Raw genomic sequence first — 17,782 nt, 5'->3', positions numbered from 1 at the left:
TGTGCTGGGGATGCAGCCTTTCAGGTTCTTCCGAGGGATATATGTGAGCTCCGGCTGAAAGGAGAGGCCCAGCTCTGGGGCCCATGCCTCGGAGGAGTGCTGCGGCCATGGAGAATTCCAGGTCTTTCCACAGGGGCTGTCTCTCCGCCCAAGCCATTCTGCCACCCCCCACCCTGGGGCGGCCCCTGCAGCCGACCACACAGTGATGGGTTGGTACCCTTGAAACCAGTTTGCCCCTCGGTCCGTGGATACATGGTCCGTAAGCGCTGCGTGGGCACCCCGTTTCCAGAGCCCATGTGCTCCGTGGAGGCGGGGTGTCTGTGACCTTGCTCTCCTGACCTTGTCTGTACTTCTCCTTGCAGGCTCCCTAACGTCCGTGTTTGTCAGGCTGCCCTGCGGTGGTGTCGGGGTAAGTATTTCTTTAATATGTAAATAATGTCCTGTTTGTTCTCAGGTTCCCAGCGGGGCCGCAGAAGTCTCTGCCCTGTTTTCCGAGGAGTGGATGATTGATGCCAGGTGTTTTCCATAAACAGGGTCTGGCAGGCGGGGCTGCCCCACGCTCCCACGTGTGGCTTCAAAGGCCTGGGGGCCTGGGAGCATCTGGGGGGCCGGACCTGGGCACTGTCCTCCGGGAAGGCCGTCCGGCCCCCACGCTCACCTCGGGAAACGGGATCTGGTCTGTGGGGTCCCCTCCTCACCTACGGAGAAATAGCCTGCCCGTCGCTTAGTCCAGGGGTCTGACCTGCAGTAGAGCAAGGGGGTGGGTGGTCCCAGCGCACACCCCCCACCCCTGCCGGCCCAAAGCCCCAGCTGAAGCTCAGGACATGGGGGCACGGTGCGTACGGGCCACATGCAGTATGCAGAGCTGCTCACCAGGCTGAGCCTGCTACTTTTCCACGAGCAGTGATGCCCTTAAGCAGACCTGCTCAGGCAGACCCTTAGGAGAACCGGTGTCCTGCGCCCGGCTTTCCCTGACCCAGTTGTGGGCGCCGACCTGGGAAGGATGCTCCAGGCTGGGCATCCACCCCTGCCGGGGCACAGCCAAGGTCAGGCAGCCCTAGCCAGAGTTCCTTGTTAAGGGAGAGGGGCCAGAGCAGGCCCCGGGACCTGTTCTTCGAAGTTCTGTAGTGCAGGCGAGGGTGCGGCCAGCCACGGAGAGGCAAGGCAGGACAGACGGCGCGGACGGTGAGGCTGCCTAGGTCGGGGCTGTGCAGCGGCAGAGCGCGTGCCTAATTACAGATGGCGGGGTGAGGCTGAAGGTCTGGATTCTGTTATGGAAATGAAACAAAATTGTTTTCTTCCTGAGTCTTTACAAAACTCGCTGCTTTGAAAATTATCCCGTCAGAAACAGAACAAACGGCATTTACTCATACTGCCACCAAGCCCCCTAGAGTTATTTTATTTTGTATTGTAAGTAGGCTGCAATCTCTTAATTCGGGGCAAATTTTTGGCCAGACTTGAAAAGGCTTGGATTCGGCTGCCCTGCAGCCAGTGTGCTGGGCAAGGCAGGATTTATAATTTGCAAATGAAAGCTACAGTCAGGCCTAGGGCCTGGAGCCAGGCAGCCCCCCAGCCCCACCCGCAGCGTGAGTCCAGAGCCCAACCCCCGCAAACTGACCCACACCCACCTTCACATCCAGGCGCAGACGTGCTCCAGAGCAGGGAGATTGTGGGACATCGCACCAAGGCCAGCTGGGCAGATGAATTAGTGGACCGTATGAGCCACAGGGACTGTCCTCTCATGGTGGTTTTCCGTCATCACCTGTACGGGGAGGGCGGAGAAGCACAGTGCTCATGGGAGGGTACCATGTCCCCCACGTGTGGGCCGCCCCGGGGGGTCAGGAAAGCAAAGTAGAGCCCAGGAGCCAAAGTGTGGTTGGGAGCGTGGGCGCTCTGGGTAGTGACACGGATGGAGAGGCTGTTCCGCTTTTCCTGGAAGTTACTTTGGTTTAGCATTTTGGGTTTGGGATATCTTTTTCTCTTTAACTGAGCTAAGGAGAGGCTTTGGATCACTATAACTTTTTTTCAAAAAGAAACTTCCTCTTTGCTCACCTCCTCACGGTCCCTAGTTTCCCCTTCAGGGGACTTGGTGTGGTTGGATTCCCCTCCCTGCCAGGGGTGTGGCCTTTTGCTGGCCCTGGGTGCCCTGGGGCTGTGCCCCCAGCTCCGTGGCTCCCTGAGGGCCATGATATGCCCAGAATTGGCGACCCCAGGTGCAGCCCTTGTAAATATCTGCAAAAGCGGCCTCAGTATTTCCTCCTCCTGTTCCTAGCGTTGCTGTGGGGAAGCGTGGAGCTGGCCTTTGCTCTTTCCTCTGGTTGCCGCTCCTGCGTTAGCTCCCAATCGTACTGCCACTGTGGCCCTTCCAGAGCCTCATGCCCCTGGCACTCAGGGCTGTACCCCGGCCATCCTGGGCTGGGCCAGCAGGGATCTGGTGGCCAGCCGCTGGAGGACTCCAGCCCTGAAGCATCGGGATGTCTTGATGGGTTTTCTGAGGACAGTGACAGCCTGGGACCCGGTCACGCACTCTAGGCAGGACATCGTGGGGCCCTTTCTGCCGTGGAATCAAGCACAGAGAGCTGTCAAAGCATGTGGAGACTGGCCAGCCTCCCTCCCCAAATACTCACGTTCTAGGGAGAAATCATCTGGGTAGGTTCGTGTAAACTGCCTTCAGTCCTCAGAGGTGCAGCCTCTGGCCGGCCTGCCCCAGACATCCTCACCCTCCTGGAAGGTTGCAGCAGCTGGTGGGATCCACGCCCCGCCTGCCACTCCTGCCCAAGGACTGTCACCTTCGAAGTTACCGAGCGGGTCCTGCAGCTGAATTAGCTGGCCCAGGACAGTCGTGTTCGAATGGCTACTTCCGTGAATAGCAGTCCAGTGTATTACACCAGAAGCCAGGCTTTGAAAGTTGAATATTAATGCTGGGGAGAGTCGGCAAAGTGCAGAGCGATCTTTGGACATTTGGAAGCTATTTAAAGAACACAGAGGTTTGATCATTGAAAAGAATAGCCCTCACAGGGTACCGCTCTTCCGGAAATGGCTTGAACCCCTCATAAGTGTATTTTCAGTCATCTTGCTTTGAAGATGAGGCTTCAAGCATTCACTGCAGGAAATCCGTCCGCCCCGCATAATGACCTGTGTCTCTGCCAGGTGGGCAGGGGCCCGTGGGCTTCTGGACGGACCTGTGCAGGCACAGGCTTGGCTGCGTCACCTCTGATGGGGCTGCCTGGTCCCTGTCATCCCGGAGCGTTCCGTGCCCAGAGGATGTTGATTTGGGAAGGAGGGGCTCGCACGTAGACTCGGCAGACTCCGTGTTACAGGCAACCAGCCTGTGAACGCACGGCCCCTTGGAACCTTCGCTGGGCTGGGTGCGTCCCCACGAAGGGCACGTGAGCCTGGCCAAGCCTCTGGCGTCCCCATAGTGGGAGGTGGTGCCCGGGTGCCCTTGACCTGGCACCCGGGGTGGCATGCTTCATCTGGACCCTCCAGTCCTGCCCCCGCTGACTTGCAGAACCGCCTGCCGAAGTTCTCGGTCCTTAACACCCACAGTAGCCAGAGCTCTGAAAGAAATCTAATGCGCCTAAGTAAACAAACACGCCAGAACACAGACAGAAATTACCTGGTGTGTCTGTGCCACGCACATCTCCCTGTCTGAGGTGGGGCGGCCCCCTAGGAGGGCCCCAGAGGGCCGGTTCCCCCGCTCCTGTCCCGCTCTTGTCGCCAGCACGCTTGTCCCACAGCCGGAGCGGCCTTTTAGAGTCAATGTGAAGTCCAGCCGTCCTGGGGGAAGGCCCGATTCCCACTGTGCTGGCATTTCCCTCTGCAGAGAGGGAGAGCTCCCTATGCTCGCAGCGAAACCAGAAGGACGAGGGGCTTGGTGACCATGATGCCATGGCTCTGCAAGGACAGCAGGGAGCCCTCAGGAAGGGCATGTTTCATTCCTGCTGCGTTTAGGGTTCTTTCCCTATTTAGTAATTTTTGGCCTATTTTCAAACGAAGCACACCCTAACTTGAGGCGCCATCAGCGTGCTGGGATCTCAGAGCTGGCGTGCACGGGCTTAGTGAGCCCTCAACTGTGCGGCCCCTGTAGGAGTGGGGGCAGGGGTGGCGGCCGTGATGCCACCTCAGGCAGGACCCTTGTCTCGGCAGGTGGACAGCGACACGATATGGAACGAGGTGCACTCGTCGGGGGCGGCCCGGCTGGCCGTGGGCTGCGTGCTCGAGCTGGTCTTCAAGGTGGCCACGGGGGAGCTGAAGGTCGGTGAGCACCCTGCAGATCTGGGCCTGGAGAGGAACCTTCCAGGGGCTTCCCGGGCTGGGGGACAGTGATGGGGAAGACGGTTCCTGTCCCGGGGCAGAGGTGGACCCTGTGGATCCACAGGACCACCCCCATGTTTGTGGCATCCCCGGGATGGCGTGGCGTCCACAGGATTGCACGGCGGCTCATGGGGGTGGGGTCTTGGGGACACCTGACACTCTCACCACTGCTGATCCCCGGAAGACTTTGTGTATGAGTGTGTCATCGCCGCTGACTGTAGTAGACGGGCAGACTGAGAAAGGGAAACTAACAGTAATGTCCGTCCAAGCGGATGAGCTGCCGTTCCAGACCTGCTTCTGCCTCTGTCTCTGGGGCCTGTCATTCTGCAGAGACATATAAAGGAACCTGGCCCGACTCAGGGAGAGTGAGGGTGTCTGCACCGTGGAGATGCTTCTTGGTGCCCCACCGCTGGTCCTCATGTGGCAGTGTGGACCCCAAAACAGCCGTGGTAAAGCCCACTGGGTGTAGCAGGCTGACGGGAGCTCTTGTCCACACCAGACGTTTGCAACACGGCGTCCTCCCCATTGAGAAATACGGGCTCATGAATTCTGTAGCTCTTCCAGCAGCCCAGCCCCATCCTGTTACAGTGTCAGGAATCACTGATTCTTGAGACTGTTAGTAGCAGCGCGCTTCTCATCAGGAGGGTCCCCTGAGGGTCAGGAGGGGCTCAGGACACACATCTGCCCAGCTTCTCATCTTCACAGGGAAGATCAAGTCTGGCCCTTGTTGACACCCATGGGCTCTCCCCACACGCACTTGCTCGTCCTTTGCCTTCATTCGCTTGAGGTGTCAGGTGCACGTTCACGGGCGGGGACTCAATGAAATCAGTCACGGTCCCCACCACATCAGAGGCTCCCCCCGAGAACTGCATTTCCCCTGCAGAAGCGTGCTGGGGAAACACTCCGGACCCCTCCCCCACACCAGCAGTCCACCGAGCTGCCTGGCACCCTGGCGAGAAGGGCAGACTGAGTCAGGGTGGTTAGGAGAACAGGCCCCCGCAGGGGCACGGAGACCCCCCAAGGGTCTGCAGCCTGTACTCTGAGAACTGCTGTGTGGGACCTGTGCACAGGGATGGCCTGGTCCTGCAGCGTTGTGGGTGCAAAAGGTGGGGCCCCACATGCCTGTCCCTCACCCTACCTCCCGGAGCTGGCCCGGCGGCCGGCTGAGCACCACTGCCCGTTCTCAAAGGTCAGCTGGCCCTGGGGGCGCCGTGGCCAGCCATGACCACACAGCTTCCTGCTGGTGAGATGAGAGATGCCCACTGAAGTAATTTTCGTGGCAAGGGCTAAGAGCGGTTTACAGACAGCCCTTTAAAGCATCAGTGGCTTCAAGGTCCTGGGGAGGGGCAGCTTCTCCAGCCTCTGAGAGCCTCCGAGCTGCTGCTTCTGACTAAACGGGTTGCTTGTTTTCTATGGTTCAAGTTAAGGCCAAATGCGGGCAGGAGTGTGCCTGTGTCTTTGAACCTGCCAGCAGTCCACTCTGTGCTCATTTTCTCACTGACGTGAACCCCTCTTCCTCCCTGTTTCCCCCTACCTGGTGTCGTGTGCAGAATGGCTTTGCCGTGGTCCGTCCTCCAGGACATCATGCGGAGGAGAGCACACCCATGTAAGTAGACACACGGCTGTGGCGGGCCGGGGTGCCGGGTTCTGATTCCCTCTCAAAGGGCTGGGCTACACTTGAGTGAAAACGTGGCTCCAGAGCCTGTGGGTTACGTTTTCTAATTGAACAAGGAACTTGCAAACATCAGTCTGGAGAAGTCTCCTCAGCCCTCCCTCTGTTATAAAAAATTGGGTGGAGACTTAAATTGCCCTAGAACAAGTTCATGTGGTACATCATTGTTCTAGAACATTCTGACCAAACCCCATGTGGCCGTCCAGCTGACCTGCTTATGGTCTGGTACGGCTGAGGCTGACCTGACTCTGAGTGGGATTCTGATAGCCCTACTGTGCACGCACCTGTGGAGCTGGCGAGGCAGCAAGTGTGGCGTGCGGATTGCCCCGGGGAGAGGCACTGGCAGGTGGGGACCCGCCTGGGACAGGGTCCCAGAGACCTGACTCTGGGCCTCACCACCTGTGCACCAAGTACCTGGGTGCCTGGAGGTGGGCAAGACGTGGCTTCTTATGGGATCTGTGAAACCAGTCCAGTGAGCAGGACAGGCACCGTGGGAGGTGGGAGAGATGATGTCTGGGCTCTCCCCTGAGGAATGAGTAGCTGTGGGTCAGACAGCAAAGCAAGGACCGTGCAAACGGAGCTCAGCTGGGAAACCAGGAGCACAGGGAGGGGACTCTGGAGCCCGGTCAGGAGCGGCCAGAACCAGGCTGAGGAACCGCAGGCTGAACCTGCATTCCCAGAGGAGCTGGGACTTTCGCTCCCGGGCAGGTGGGAACCCTCTGTCCTCTGCATCCGAAGTGAGGGCATTGGACCGTGGTTTGAGCAAGGACTCTCCTCTCCAGCGAGGCAGGGGTGCATGCAAGCTCTGAGAGTGGCTTCGGGTTAGCCTGTGCTGCCTTCCCCAAGAAACCCTGGGGCTCAGTGACGCCATGACTCAGAACCCTCCCTGCGGTTAGGGACAGACTCCTGTGTGCTTCCTTCCTCTGAAGGCAGCTTTCTCATTTGATTCTAAGTTGTTGGATATTCTGGAGCAGGAACCCAAACGGACCCAGAGGGAGCACAAAGGAGCATGTTGGGGAAGCTGTTGGGGTGTTTGGGATGCACGTGCCCTTGCTGCTGTGGGTTTCAGCAGCTCAGAGCCTGTCGTCCCACTGTGGGGGGCTTGCAGGTTGCTTGCCTGGGTTTCCAAAACAAAACCACCCAGGTTTCCCTGTTTCTGCAGTAATTCAGGCAAGGGGAATGGTCGGGGTTAGAAGATTGTCGGTTTTACTCGAATCCCATTGTTGGCGTGTTTTTGCACTCTCGAAGAAGAGGACTCTGCTGTTGCTCACGGGAGCGACGTGTGCTCACCGTCGCACGTCTGCGTGCCCAGACATATAAGCAGGAAGCAGGTTGGATAGGTGACCTTGCGCCTGGGGAGCACAGCGCCCCACGGAGGCTGGTCAGCGAGCGGCTGCCAAGCGATCCGGGCCAGGGAGTGGGGTGCGCGTGTGCATCGTGGAGCGGATTTCTCCCCACGGGGCATGGCCATGTGCATGGGGTGGGGGGAGGACATGGGGGGCCCATCTGTCGATTGGTAGTGTCGATTGAGGGAGCTGTGCCTTCAGCAGACAGTCTTGAACTCTCCTGGGCCTGCAGACGGTTCTGCCGCACGTTATGTGAAGAGCGGTGAGAACCCATCTTCTCCTTCTGTCTCCGCTCACCTGCAGGGGCTTCTGCTATTTTAACTCCGTGGCCATCGCAGCTAAGCTTCTCCAGCAGCGGCTGGACGTGAGCAAGACCCTCATAGTGGATTGGGTGAGTGGGGCCTGTTCCCCAAGAGGGGCGGGGGTTGGGGAGCCCATGCGCTTCCCCACGCAGTTAGCATCCCATGTGCAGACAAGAGGTGGGCTTTCTGCTTCCATCAACATTGGATTTGGAGACCTTAACTTTCTGGAAACTACCTGAAATGTAGAAAACAAAAGCTCAGACCTGTCACGAGGCCTCCTCACATCCATCAGCTGGTCCTGCCGGTAGCTGGGCCTGGAAGTGTCTGGAAATGGGCCTGTGGTTGAGAGAAGCAACAGAAGGAGGATCCTTGGCGAGACCTTGTTGAGAGGAGGCTTGGTTGGGGGGGTGGGGGGTAGCTGTGACAGCTACGAACTCACGTGTCCGTGTCCACCTCTCACACTCCAGATGTGGCACTGTGTGTCTCAGTCCCTCCTGGCAGAAACCGCCTTCCCACTTCAGCCCGGTGACACCTTCATGCTCTTAACCTCTTTCCCGTTTTCCTGTGGTGATGTTGCTTCTCATGGTCCCCCTGCCCCGAGAGGGTGAACTCTAGTTTACAAACACTGTGTCTAGTATCTGAACTCCCAAAACAAGCCTCCAGCTTCTGACACTGGGAATGGACACTAAAGGGGTTCATTTTATTTTTTTTGCCTATTCAGTTCAGTCTTTATGATTTGATAATTGCCTCAAGGGGAAAAGAAAGCAGATGCCCAGGAAGGATTATCCCACGTACTACAGGGTCCTTCTCCATTTGGGAAACTCAACACCACACAGCCCGGCATACCCAGTAAGCTCCAGCGCTGGGCACTGCACCGGGCCCTGAGGTGGCTGAGGCCCAGGGGCACCAGGGAAATCTGCCCAGCGTTGGCCCTCAGTGGGCCGGAACCTTTGTCCCCGTGAGCCTGGCATCAAGCGCAGTACAGTCCATGAGCACGTGACTCACAGCAGCTCGTCCCAACGCACACTGTGGCCTGGTGGAAGTCGGTGGTCCTAGGAGAGGAAGACCAGCTAGGACACACCTGGGGCCTGTTCCTTTGGTCCCCTATTCCCCTCTCCCTCTAGGCCCTGTTGGAGGTTATGTGCCGGTGCTGAGTCAGCTTTACCCACTCTTGTAGGATGTGCACCACGGGAATGGGACCCAGCAGGCCTTCTACAGCGACCCGAACGTCCTGTACATCTCCCTCCACCGCTATGATGACGGGAATTTCTTTCCAGGCAGCGGGGCTCCAGATGAGGTAAGCAGGGGCTGCCTGCTGGTGCGCCGGCCCGTCGGAGGGGCCGAGGTGGGGCTGCCTGGGACGTAAGAGCACCAGGATGCCCAGCCCTGCACACACACGAGCCCCAGCCTCCTGCTCACGCTCACCGCACACCGTCTCCGGCAGCGGTCAGATGGTATGCTGTCATGTGTGTGCGTGCAGCCTTTATTTTGTCTGAAGTTCAAAGACAGCCCAGACCTGATTTCTGGCTCTAATCTAGGCAGACCGAGAGTAGGCATGGGGCACCCCCCGCCATTCCTCTGGGCCCCTGGGCTTGTCCATCCCTCAGGCGGGGCGCCAGTGCTGTCCTGTACCTGTCTGGGGCCACACGGGAGGGGGGATTGGGCTCAGAGTGTCCTCCGTAACACCCGATCCCCCCGCAGAGCCTGCCCTCCCTGAACAAAGGGGCCCCAGCACCCAGGGGAAGGGTGTCCACAGATTCTGGGTCTTACTTCTTGGAATGAAGTAGAGAAGGACGGCCTCATTCACAGATTTCTCTGGGTGCCCCCCATGGGCGTCTGCAAGGCCCCGCTGTCAGTCTTCCCACACTGCTGGGGAGCTCCCTGAGCTCCCCAACGTGCGAGTGGCCGACAGCCCCGCATTCTGTGACCATGCTCCACTGGGGAAGTCTGCAAGTTAAAGGCCATGGGGGCTCTGCTGTGGGGCCCCGAGGGTCGGGTGCCCTGATGGGTCTCCGGACAAGGGTCCGTGATGGGAGCTTCTCTCTTCCACGCAGGTGGGCACGGGGCCAGGCGTGGGCTTCAATGTCAACATGGCTTTCACTGGTGGCCTTGACCCCCCCATGGGAGATGCGGAGTACTTGGCGGCCTTCAGGTGAGTGTCCTGGCTTTCTGTCCCGCAGGGCAGTCACGAAGCAATCGAGTGCCGCTGCCTCGTCCCCAGCTCTTGCTCTGTTTTCCTGATGTTCTCCAGCCTTGCTCTCTTCTTCCTACACACGCAGACGCATATGGGGCTGTGGCTCCAGTCCACCTCGTGGTGCCCAGCAGACATGGGCATCTGCACAGTTTAGAGAGATGGGCTCTGGGGTGATGCACACGGCTCTGTGGACACGTGTGTATGTGTGTCTGCGGATACGTGTGCACGTGGCCATACATGTGGAGGCATGCGTGCAGGTGTGCCCACGTGTGCACGTGCGTGTCTCTGGTGGTGCGACTCCATTCAGGGACTGGTCTGTGAGCGTTATGCTGGAGCCATGGCCCTCTGCTGCTCTGTGGGGACCTCTCTGGGCCACAGGAGCCCTCACAGCATCTCCGGGCTCCTGTCTAAACTCAGCATGGTGGTTGGCTTTGAGCACACGGGTTGCTCTGTGAATGGAAGTTCCCTTCCCAGCTGCTCCGTGGCTCACAGAAGCAACAGCTCAGGTGTGACAAGGCCAGGGCAGGAGGGTAGCCTCTTGGGCAGGGTGGCCGTGTTCCCAGGTCGGAGCCCAGCACCACCCTAGCTGCTTCTCTGCCAGGATCATCCCCTGCATCACTTTTCCTCTCATCTCATTGGTTTAACATTGATGGTTCTTCTTATTCCTGATCAGAAGGAATATAATTCTGGCAGTTGCTTGTCTAATTTAAGGGAGAGGGACGCCCCCAAACGGTACAACATCTGGAAGTTCACCAGTATACACGGTCGCCTGTCAGCAACTAGAAGTCCAGATGGTGCAGCACCAGCAGCGGGGTCCTCCCGGCTGTCCAGGGGACACCCTGCAGCCAGCACCCCTTTATCCTATCCCCGCCCAAGAGATGGAAGCCCTGTGGGGATGAGGCAGCCTGGGGCACCACGGGGCCAGCTTTGGCATGGGCGGAGGGTGGCGCTGTGCTAGGATTGGGATACAGTGTTGGGGGTGGGGGGCTCTGCATGACCATGCCTGCTCACGGCCAGGCTTCCACGGGACCACGTCCCTTAGGTGCTCTGGTCCCAGCATGGGGATGCCCGGCTCCGGGAGGTCATCCTTCAGCCCCAGGGTCCCCCCCACCCCAGACCCCTGCCCTGGGCCAGGCTTTAAGATGAACCCTTCACTCTGAGTTGCTGTTGACATTCTGTTTTCATCTTTTGCCAAGCGTGTAGACAATGATACCTTATCAAATGAACTTTGTAAAGCTTAAATAGCTCCTTTGAAAAGGAAAATTGTTTCAGGATTGGGGTTTTTTTTATTGATTTTAATGTGAAATAGCACTTTGAAGTTTACAATTTATGGTTCCCTGGGTATCGATCGATGGGGGAAGAAGGGTCAGGATCCGCTTTCCCCTTTCTTCTGTGCTTCTCCCCCTGGTCGGGGGGACATTGTGTGCCTCGGGGGCAGCACCTTGTTACTCAGACCCGTTGCCTGCCACGTTGCATTTCAGAAGATCAAGCCTGAGATGAAGAAGAGATAAGAAAGGTGCTCCTAATGAAATCCAGAAGGAGCGGCACTTTCTCCCCGGGCTCAGATCGAGGAGAAACGGTGAACCTAATTCAAACCAGCGTGCCGTCAGACGGGCTTTGAAGTCTGCCGAGCCCAGGCGAGGGCTCTAGGCGGACAGACAGCACGGTGCACTCTCAGCCCTCGCCTGCCTGCCGTCTGGGGGCGAGCAGGTCGCCCGTGCCGTCAGGAAATGACACTGGGATTACGTGTGCTTCTAAACCACGACTTTCATTTAAATGTGATTTTATAAAGTTTATCAAAGATGTCAGAGAAACTGGATATTTGGAAGTGGTAACTTTAATCTTTGAATGCACTGAGATTTGCCTTTAAATTGAGCAGCCGAGCAGATTGATTTCACATCCCCCAACCTTTCAAGCATGACCTAAAGATTGACGCTCTTTGAACTTCTGTTACTTCCATAAGGTGTTTTGGGGGGTTAGGGAAGCTTTTTTTTTTTTTTTTTTTAACAAAAAACAAAAATATTTTTTTGTTGTCGTGGTGAAATGCACAGAATGCTTCCTGTCTTAGCCTCGTGGCACATGCTGTTCAGTGGTACTCACAGCGCCCAGGCCAGTCCTCAGAGGCTCCGCCTCCCGTCTGGGACATGCCGTTGTGAAGACATCAGATGCCAACCCTTGGACTTCATTTACCGAAGGCGGTTATGTCTCTTGAAGGGCATCCAAGTCTTTTCCCATGTGGACGTTTTATCCGGGACATCCCATGGTGATTCGAAGCAGAGTACATGCACACGTCCAGCCCCTTCCTGGAGGGTGGCGCAGTGGTGGGACGGAGCAGACCAGTGCAGTGATGGGGTGCTGGGACACCTGCCCACGGCAGGACAGAAGCTTCCTGGCTGAATCCTGGAGGAATGAGCCCGGGACAGGGTGTTAGGCCTCCCCATGGGAGGAGCCCTGCAGGTGTGATCCTGTGGGCATGTGGGGCCATCTCGGGGGACAAGAACCGTGGTCCTGCCCATCAGGGAGCATGTCAGGGGCTCTGCCGAGGCGACCAACATCTGGCCGTTCCATAGCTATCTAGTGGGAGCTTTTGGGGGGACTCGGGTCCTAAACACTTGTTGCTTGGAGTTGAGTTCATCAGGGGAAGTCCTGCCAAGAGTGGGGCAGGAACCACGGAGGGAACCTGGGGATGCTGAGGCAGAGAACCCGTGGGCATGTGGGGCCACCTCTGGGGACGTGGGCATGTGTCCCAGCACCGCATCACTGCACTGGCCTGCCAGATTGTGTTCCTAGCAAGATGAGGGGAGCAGCTGGGAGAGGCCTGGGCTGTGGCATCCGGCCCAGGAGAGACTGCTCCTTGGGCCAGTCGTGGGTCTGTGGGATGGCCTCAGCAGGCAGCACTGCCCCTGCTGTTCATTCCTGGTGGTGGGGGGTGGCAGGGAGAGAGGAGGGATGCCCCAGCATCACCAGGGCTGGGTGAGCACTGCACAGAGAGCCGGGAGGCATTTGGGGCCAGGGGCCATGGGGGTGTGGGGTTGGGGCATAGAGGAAATTGGTTGGCTGAGGGCTTGGCCCAGTGTCTGGCCTTGCCCTGGGGGCCTACTCAGTCTCACCATCCACAGTGCCCATGGGGTGGACAGGATGATGGGCATCACTGTCAGGGGCAGCTGGAACACAGTGCTGGGTTCCCATTTCTGTGTTATGACTTGCTGGAATCTTTGGTGGGCCTGGTGGCCCCGGTGATGTGGCGCTCCCAGAGCCTCGCGGCCATGCTACTCAGAGGCTGGGCCCACTGTGCAGGTCGCAGACTGAGCGCAAACACGCCAGCCCCTCCCGGACCTGGAAGCAAGGGTTTGCACAGCACACAACAGGAGGAGTTCCCGGTTATCAAATGCTGTGGTTCTTAAGGTTGTGCCGTCAGCCACCAAGGGTGCCAGTCTCCTGGGAGACGGGGTCCGTCCATTCAGGAGAGGCGGTCATCCATCCGCTGGGCGGTTCCACCTCCCATGAACTCTCCAGCTGCAGACGCCAAGCTGCGGCCTCTGCCGTGTGGGCTCTCCTGCGCCTCATGATAGGAGAGGTTTGTTGGCCAGCGGTGTGGACCGTGTGACCAGGGCCCTCGGAGGCCCTGGTCTGCCCTCCCACGCCCCCCAGGTGCTCTCTGGCATGGGTGGGCACAGCCCCGACGACAGCGCCATGGGCCCAATGGCCTCCGATAACCATGAGTTTGGTGCGCTTTGTGCTGGGCCCAGGTTGGGAGACAAATCAAAAGGCCATTTCCTTTCAGAAACTGAAACCAACTGTTGAACAGGTGACTGCGTTCAGACTCCCCTGTGGTTTTGGAGACAGGTTCGTGCACGCTGCATACTCTGATGTCCACTGGCGGCTTACGAAAACCCTGCTGTTAGCTCTGCACGCCCCATGAACGTGCCCAGCACTGTCACGGCTGTGGAACAGCCCCAGACTGACAGTGGGCACACGTCTGACTCGCAGGTGGTGCTCACACCACCCCATCTGTCATGCCAGCTCACACCTATCCTGGACACGCGGCCTTCCTCCGTGGAGGTGCCTGGCGTGGCCCGTGAGCTACAGGGGTGAGGGGCGGGCTGTGTCCGTGCAGAGCACAGCAGCTGCCAGCCCCGACAAGGCCAAGGAAGGGAGTGGGCAGTGTCCCAGGGCTGCTCCCAGGAGGAGCAAGCAGACAGGCCCAGGCTCTGTCCCTCAGACTGCTCTGTCCCCTGAGCGCCCGCCCCACAGCCAGGACACACAGAGGGGGCCTCAGGGGACACAATCGTGGTGTTGATGGTGGTGTTCCTGAGAGCTGTGTGATCTCTGCTTTCCTACGGTAAGGGCTGCACCAAGTATGGATACCAGCCCATCTCTTCCTGCCTCTCAGGGGACAGTGGACGATCTGCTGCCTTGGGGAGCTCTCGCCCACCCCCTCTGGCCCCAGGCTGCCCTGCGGGAGGTCTGAGATGGCCCCACAGAAACACTGCCTTTAAAGTGATGGTTTGAGAGAAGGGCTGCTATAAACATATAGATCTCTTATCACAGACTAAGTTCTTTGTTAAAATTTTGTTCTAGAAATAAAAGGCAAGGGAGGCCAGATTCACATTTCCTTTGTGACATTTCTGAAGTGTGGGGGTCCTGAGCGGGATGATGACATGGGGTTTCAAGAAGTCCAGTGGGATCAGCCGCGTCCAGCCCTCTTCTTGTAGGTGAAGAAGCAGAGTCCCTCCAGGGGCAGTGACATTTCTCAGGGCTCCCGAAAACTGGCCTGGAGACCGCTCTGCACACCCGGCTCTCAGCAGCCCTGCAGCCCTTCTCAGCCTCCACAAGTGACTGAGAGGACAACCCGGAGGCTTCCAAACCAGGAAACTGGAGTGTGTGTGTGCACATGAGCAGCTCATGCTTGTGCGTGGCTGGTGGGCCCGTGGCCTGCTCGCGCACACAGACACGGGCTTTCGCGTGTTGTTTTGATTGGCTTTGCGGCCATGCCACACAGCAAGTGTAGACGCCAGGGGCTCTCTTGGGGCTAACTTCCTCTAATGATGATTTTAACAGGGCTATTTTTGTAATTTTGTGGGGGGATTAGAAACGGACTAGCCCGGAGGTCCTTCGGAGAACTAGGCCCACTGCGTGTGCTTGCTGCAAAAGCAGAGGCGCTTTGGGAATGAGCTGGTGTCTAAACAGGCATGTGTGGTTGTCATGGAAGGAAGGTTTCGGTGGTGAGATCACACCAAACGCAGGGCTGAAACCGTTCTGCCTGAAGACGAAGTCTCTGTGACAGGAACTACATTAAAATAATCAAAGAACCATTTGTCTGGAAGGGCATGGGCAAGTGTAGACCGGACCTGCTGGCCATTGGGTGCCACCGAGGGAAAACGGGGCCTCCCGCAGGAAGGCAGGCCACGTCTCCAGCCGCAAAGTGAACCTTCCCCGGCTCCTGAGGTGCTCTCAGAAGGCTTCTACCTTCCAGCCGCCAAGGCAGGCCTGTCAGCCCACGCTTCTGCGTGGGCTCTGAAGTGAGCAGTCTGCTTCAGAGACTCTGGGCACACTTTCTGTTGACAGAACCTGAGGACTTCCATAGCATCTCAGTGCACACGAGGAAGCATGTTGCAGTCCGAGGTGGGCATGCACACTAAAGAACTTCCAGAGTCGGCGTGATGGGAGTCTAAAGTGGGCCTGGGCCACATCCCACCATTTGAGATTTATAGGAACATACCATGCATACATGTTCACGAATGGGTGTAGCCGCTTCCCAACAAGGGCAGCATGAGTCACGGCCCCAGGTCCTGTGGCCAAAGGATGACATTCACTCTCTGGCCGTCGGTGGGAATGTCTGCTGCTCCCCGGTCAGGAGTCACGGGATGTTCCTGCAGCCCCCGACAGCTGGCCCCCTGGCACAGACCTGGGTCTTCTGCGGCCACTTGCACAGCCTGGAGCAGACGCCGTCCAGAGGTGGCTGCATGAAGTGGGCACGGCCTCAGAGGAAAGGAGAGAGAAGTGAGAGCAATGTGAGGCTCGGGAGCCAACCCTGGCCTGTGATCACCCAGTTTGAAGTTCTAGAAGTGAGGTTCTCGGCTGGCCAAGCACCCGCGTGTGAAGCTGGTGCCTATCCGTACAGCTGACCTTTTCAGTGCCTGACTTGATCAGAGGGGCTTGCTGGCGGGGTCTTCGAGCAACGGGCCATGTGTGTCCCACACCTCCTGCAGAGATGGGTGGTGGGATCCTAACTTCCTGTGTAGCGTTCCTGTGTTCCCATCGCTTCACCCCCTGAAACCAGAGGGACTGCTCTAGAGGATCGCAGTCTGGAATCATTCCAAGAGGAGAAACTGCGAATTTTTCTTGCACTGGCCAATGCTGGTGCTTTATGAAGTTGACTTTGCAGACATAAAGGGTGGATTTCAGGTCAAATTTTGTTTTGTAATACAAGGCCTGAGAGACTGTGGAGGCTCTTGTCCCAGCCCTGTTGCGCTTTGGCCCTGGTGTTCCAGCTGACCTGACCGTGGGCCAGGCCAGGGGCCTGCGACCAGCTCCCCGTGTGGGCCTCTGAGCACGCGTTTGACCGACTTGAGAGTCAGAGGTGATTCACGGGACTGTATGCCATTGGAAGCTGTGGGAGTGGGAAGCAGGTCTTTGATGCTACAGAAACCTAGTCCAGCCTGCGGGAGATAGGGAGAGTTGGGCTTCCCGTGACCACAAGTGATAGAGGAGGCCCACGCGTGCAGGGCGCGTGGGTGACGGCGAGCCACCTCCAGGCCCACTTCAGGCACACGGCCCAAAGGGAGGGGGGAGACTCTGGAGTCCAAGGTGGTGGGTTCAAAATCAAAGAAAGCAAGCATAACTGAAAGATGAAATTTTTCAGCTTCTCGTCATGATACTTACACAGAACTCAGAGCATGCATTTGTAGGATGAGCTGATGGAGTTCGACTCTGCTTGCCGTGGTTGTTTCCTCTTAAGTGTTTTTTCTACTTTTCAAGTGGATAGTTTTCCTTGTTTCCTTGGTATCCCTAAACTGCTGAACTTCTCCCTGGGTGTTTACACTTTTAGCCTGTCTATTCTCTTAAATCTGAACCCCCCTTATCCCTTTATGGGTCTTAGGTGTCAGGTTAGCCCGGCAGTCACGCTCGCATGCATGCCTGTGGTTACCCCATCACGTGGGCTGCTGCTGTGGCTGCAGGTGGGTGGAAGGAACACACCAGGACCCCCTCCAGGCCAGGGCTGCTCAGGGGCTCCCCTGCCTCCCCAGACACACAGCTCTGGGTCCCTGGTACTGGGGGCAGTCAGTGGCCATGCCTGTCTCAAATCGGCCATCTAGAACGAGTGCAGGGGTTGGGACAGCCACCCGCAACTGCGGGAGTGAGACAGGATGGGCAGGGATGGGGGTGGGGAGGACCTTCAGCAGCACGGACAGCTGGTGCTGGGGTGGGGCTGTAAGTCACCTCCAACAAACCAGCTGGGCTCCTCAAGAATCCTTGTGCCATGGCTTTGCTAGGCATTTATACTGGGGCTTACTGATTTGGACATTTAGGATATCAGCGGGATGAACCATGATCACACTGGGCTGACCTCCTCCCGAGTGTGAGCCATGAGATCCCAGCTCCCACATGCAGCCCTCACCCTGCTGACCTTGAGACAGGGCAGGCTCTGTCAGTGGCCGTCCACCCCCCTCCATGGCCGTGTCCTCACCTGACCCCATGTCACCTTCTCCTTTGCAGGACCGTGGTCATGCCCATTGCGAACGAGTTTGCCCCAGATGTGGTGCTCGTGTCATCAGGCTTCGACGCTGTGGAGGGCCACCCCACGCCCCTCGGTGGCTACAACCTGTCCGCCAAATGTAAGTTGGGTTTGCAGATGGCCCAGGAGCAGTCTGGATTCTGCTGTATTTATGGTTAGGTTCAAGCCTCCCCTTTGGTAACAAACGGGAGGAGGCTCTCCTCATCATGTCTC

General features: G+C 57.9%; 1 protein-coding gene across 6 annotated transcripts in view; it reads left to right on the top strand.

The window, feature by feature from the left end:
• HDAC4 (histone deacetylase 4) overlaps nt 1-17,782 on the top strand; it is a 281,806-nt gene that overhangs the window by 249,801 nt on the left and 14,223 nt on the right. For all 6 annotated transcript variants that reach the window (XM_032857625.1, XM_032857626.1, XM_032857622.1 and 3 more), the window contains 7 exons: nt 363-409; nt 4,150-4,257; nt 5,868-5,923; nt 7,639-7,726; nt 8,815-8,934; nt 9,692-9,789; nt 17,551-17,669. In XM_032857625.1, the coding sequence (XP_032713516.1) occupies nt 363-409; nt 4,150-4,257; nt 5,868-5,923; nt 7,639-7,726; nt 8,815-8,934; nt 9,692-9,789; nt 17,551-17,669 (636 nt within the window). The remainder of the gene's footprint in view (nt 1-362; nt 410-4,149; nt 4,258-5,867; nt 5,924-7,638; nt 7,727-8,814; nt 8,935-9,691; nt 9,790-17,550; nt 17,670-17,782) is intronic.

Source organism: Lontra canadensis, unplaced genomic scaffold (genome assembly GCF_010015895.1).
Source record: "Lontra canadensis isolate GAN:19392208 unplaced genomic scaffold, GSC_riverotter_1.0 scaffold13, whole genome shotgun sequence".
NCBI classification, from domain to species: domain Eukaryota; kingdom Metazoa; phylum Chordata; class Mammalia; order Carnivora; family Mustelidae; genus Lontra; species Lontra canadensis.
The sequence above is the reverse complement of the archived record's forward strand: the minus strand, read 5'-3'. Positions and strand labels throughout refer to the sequence as shown.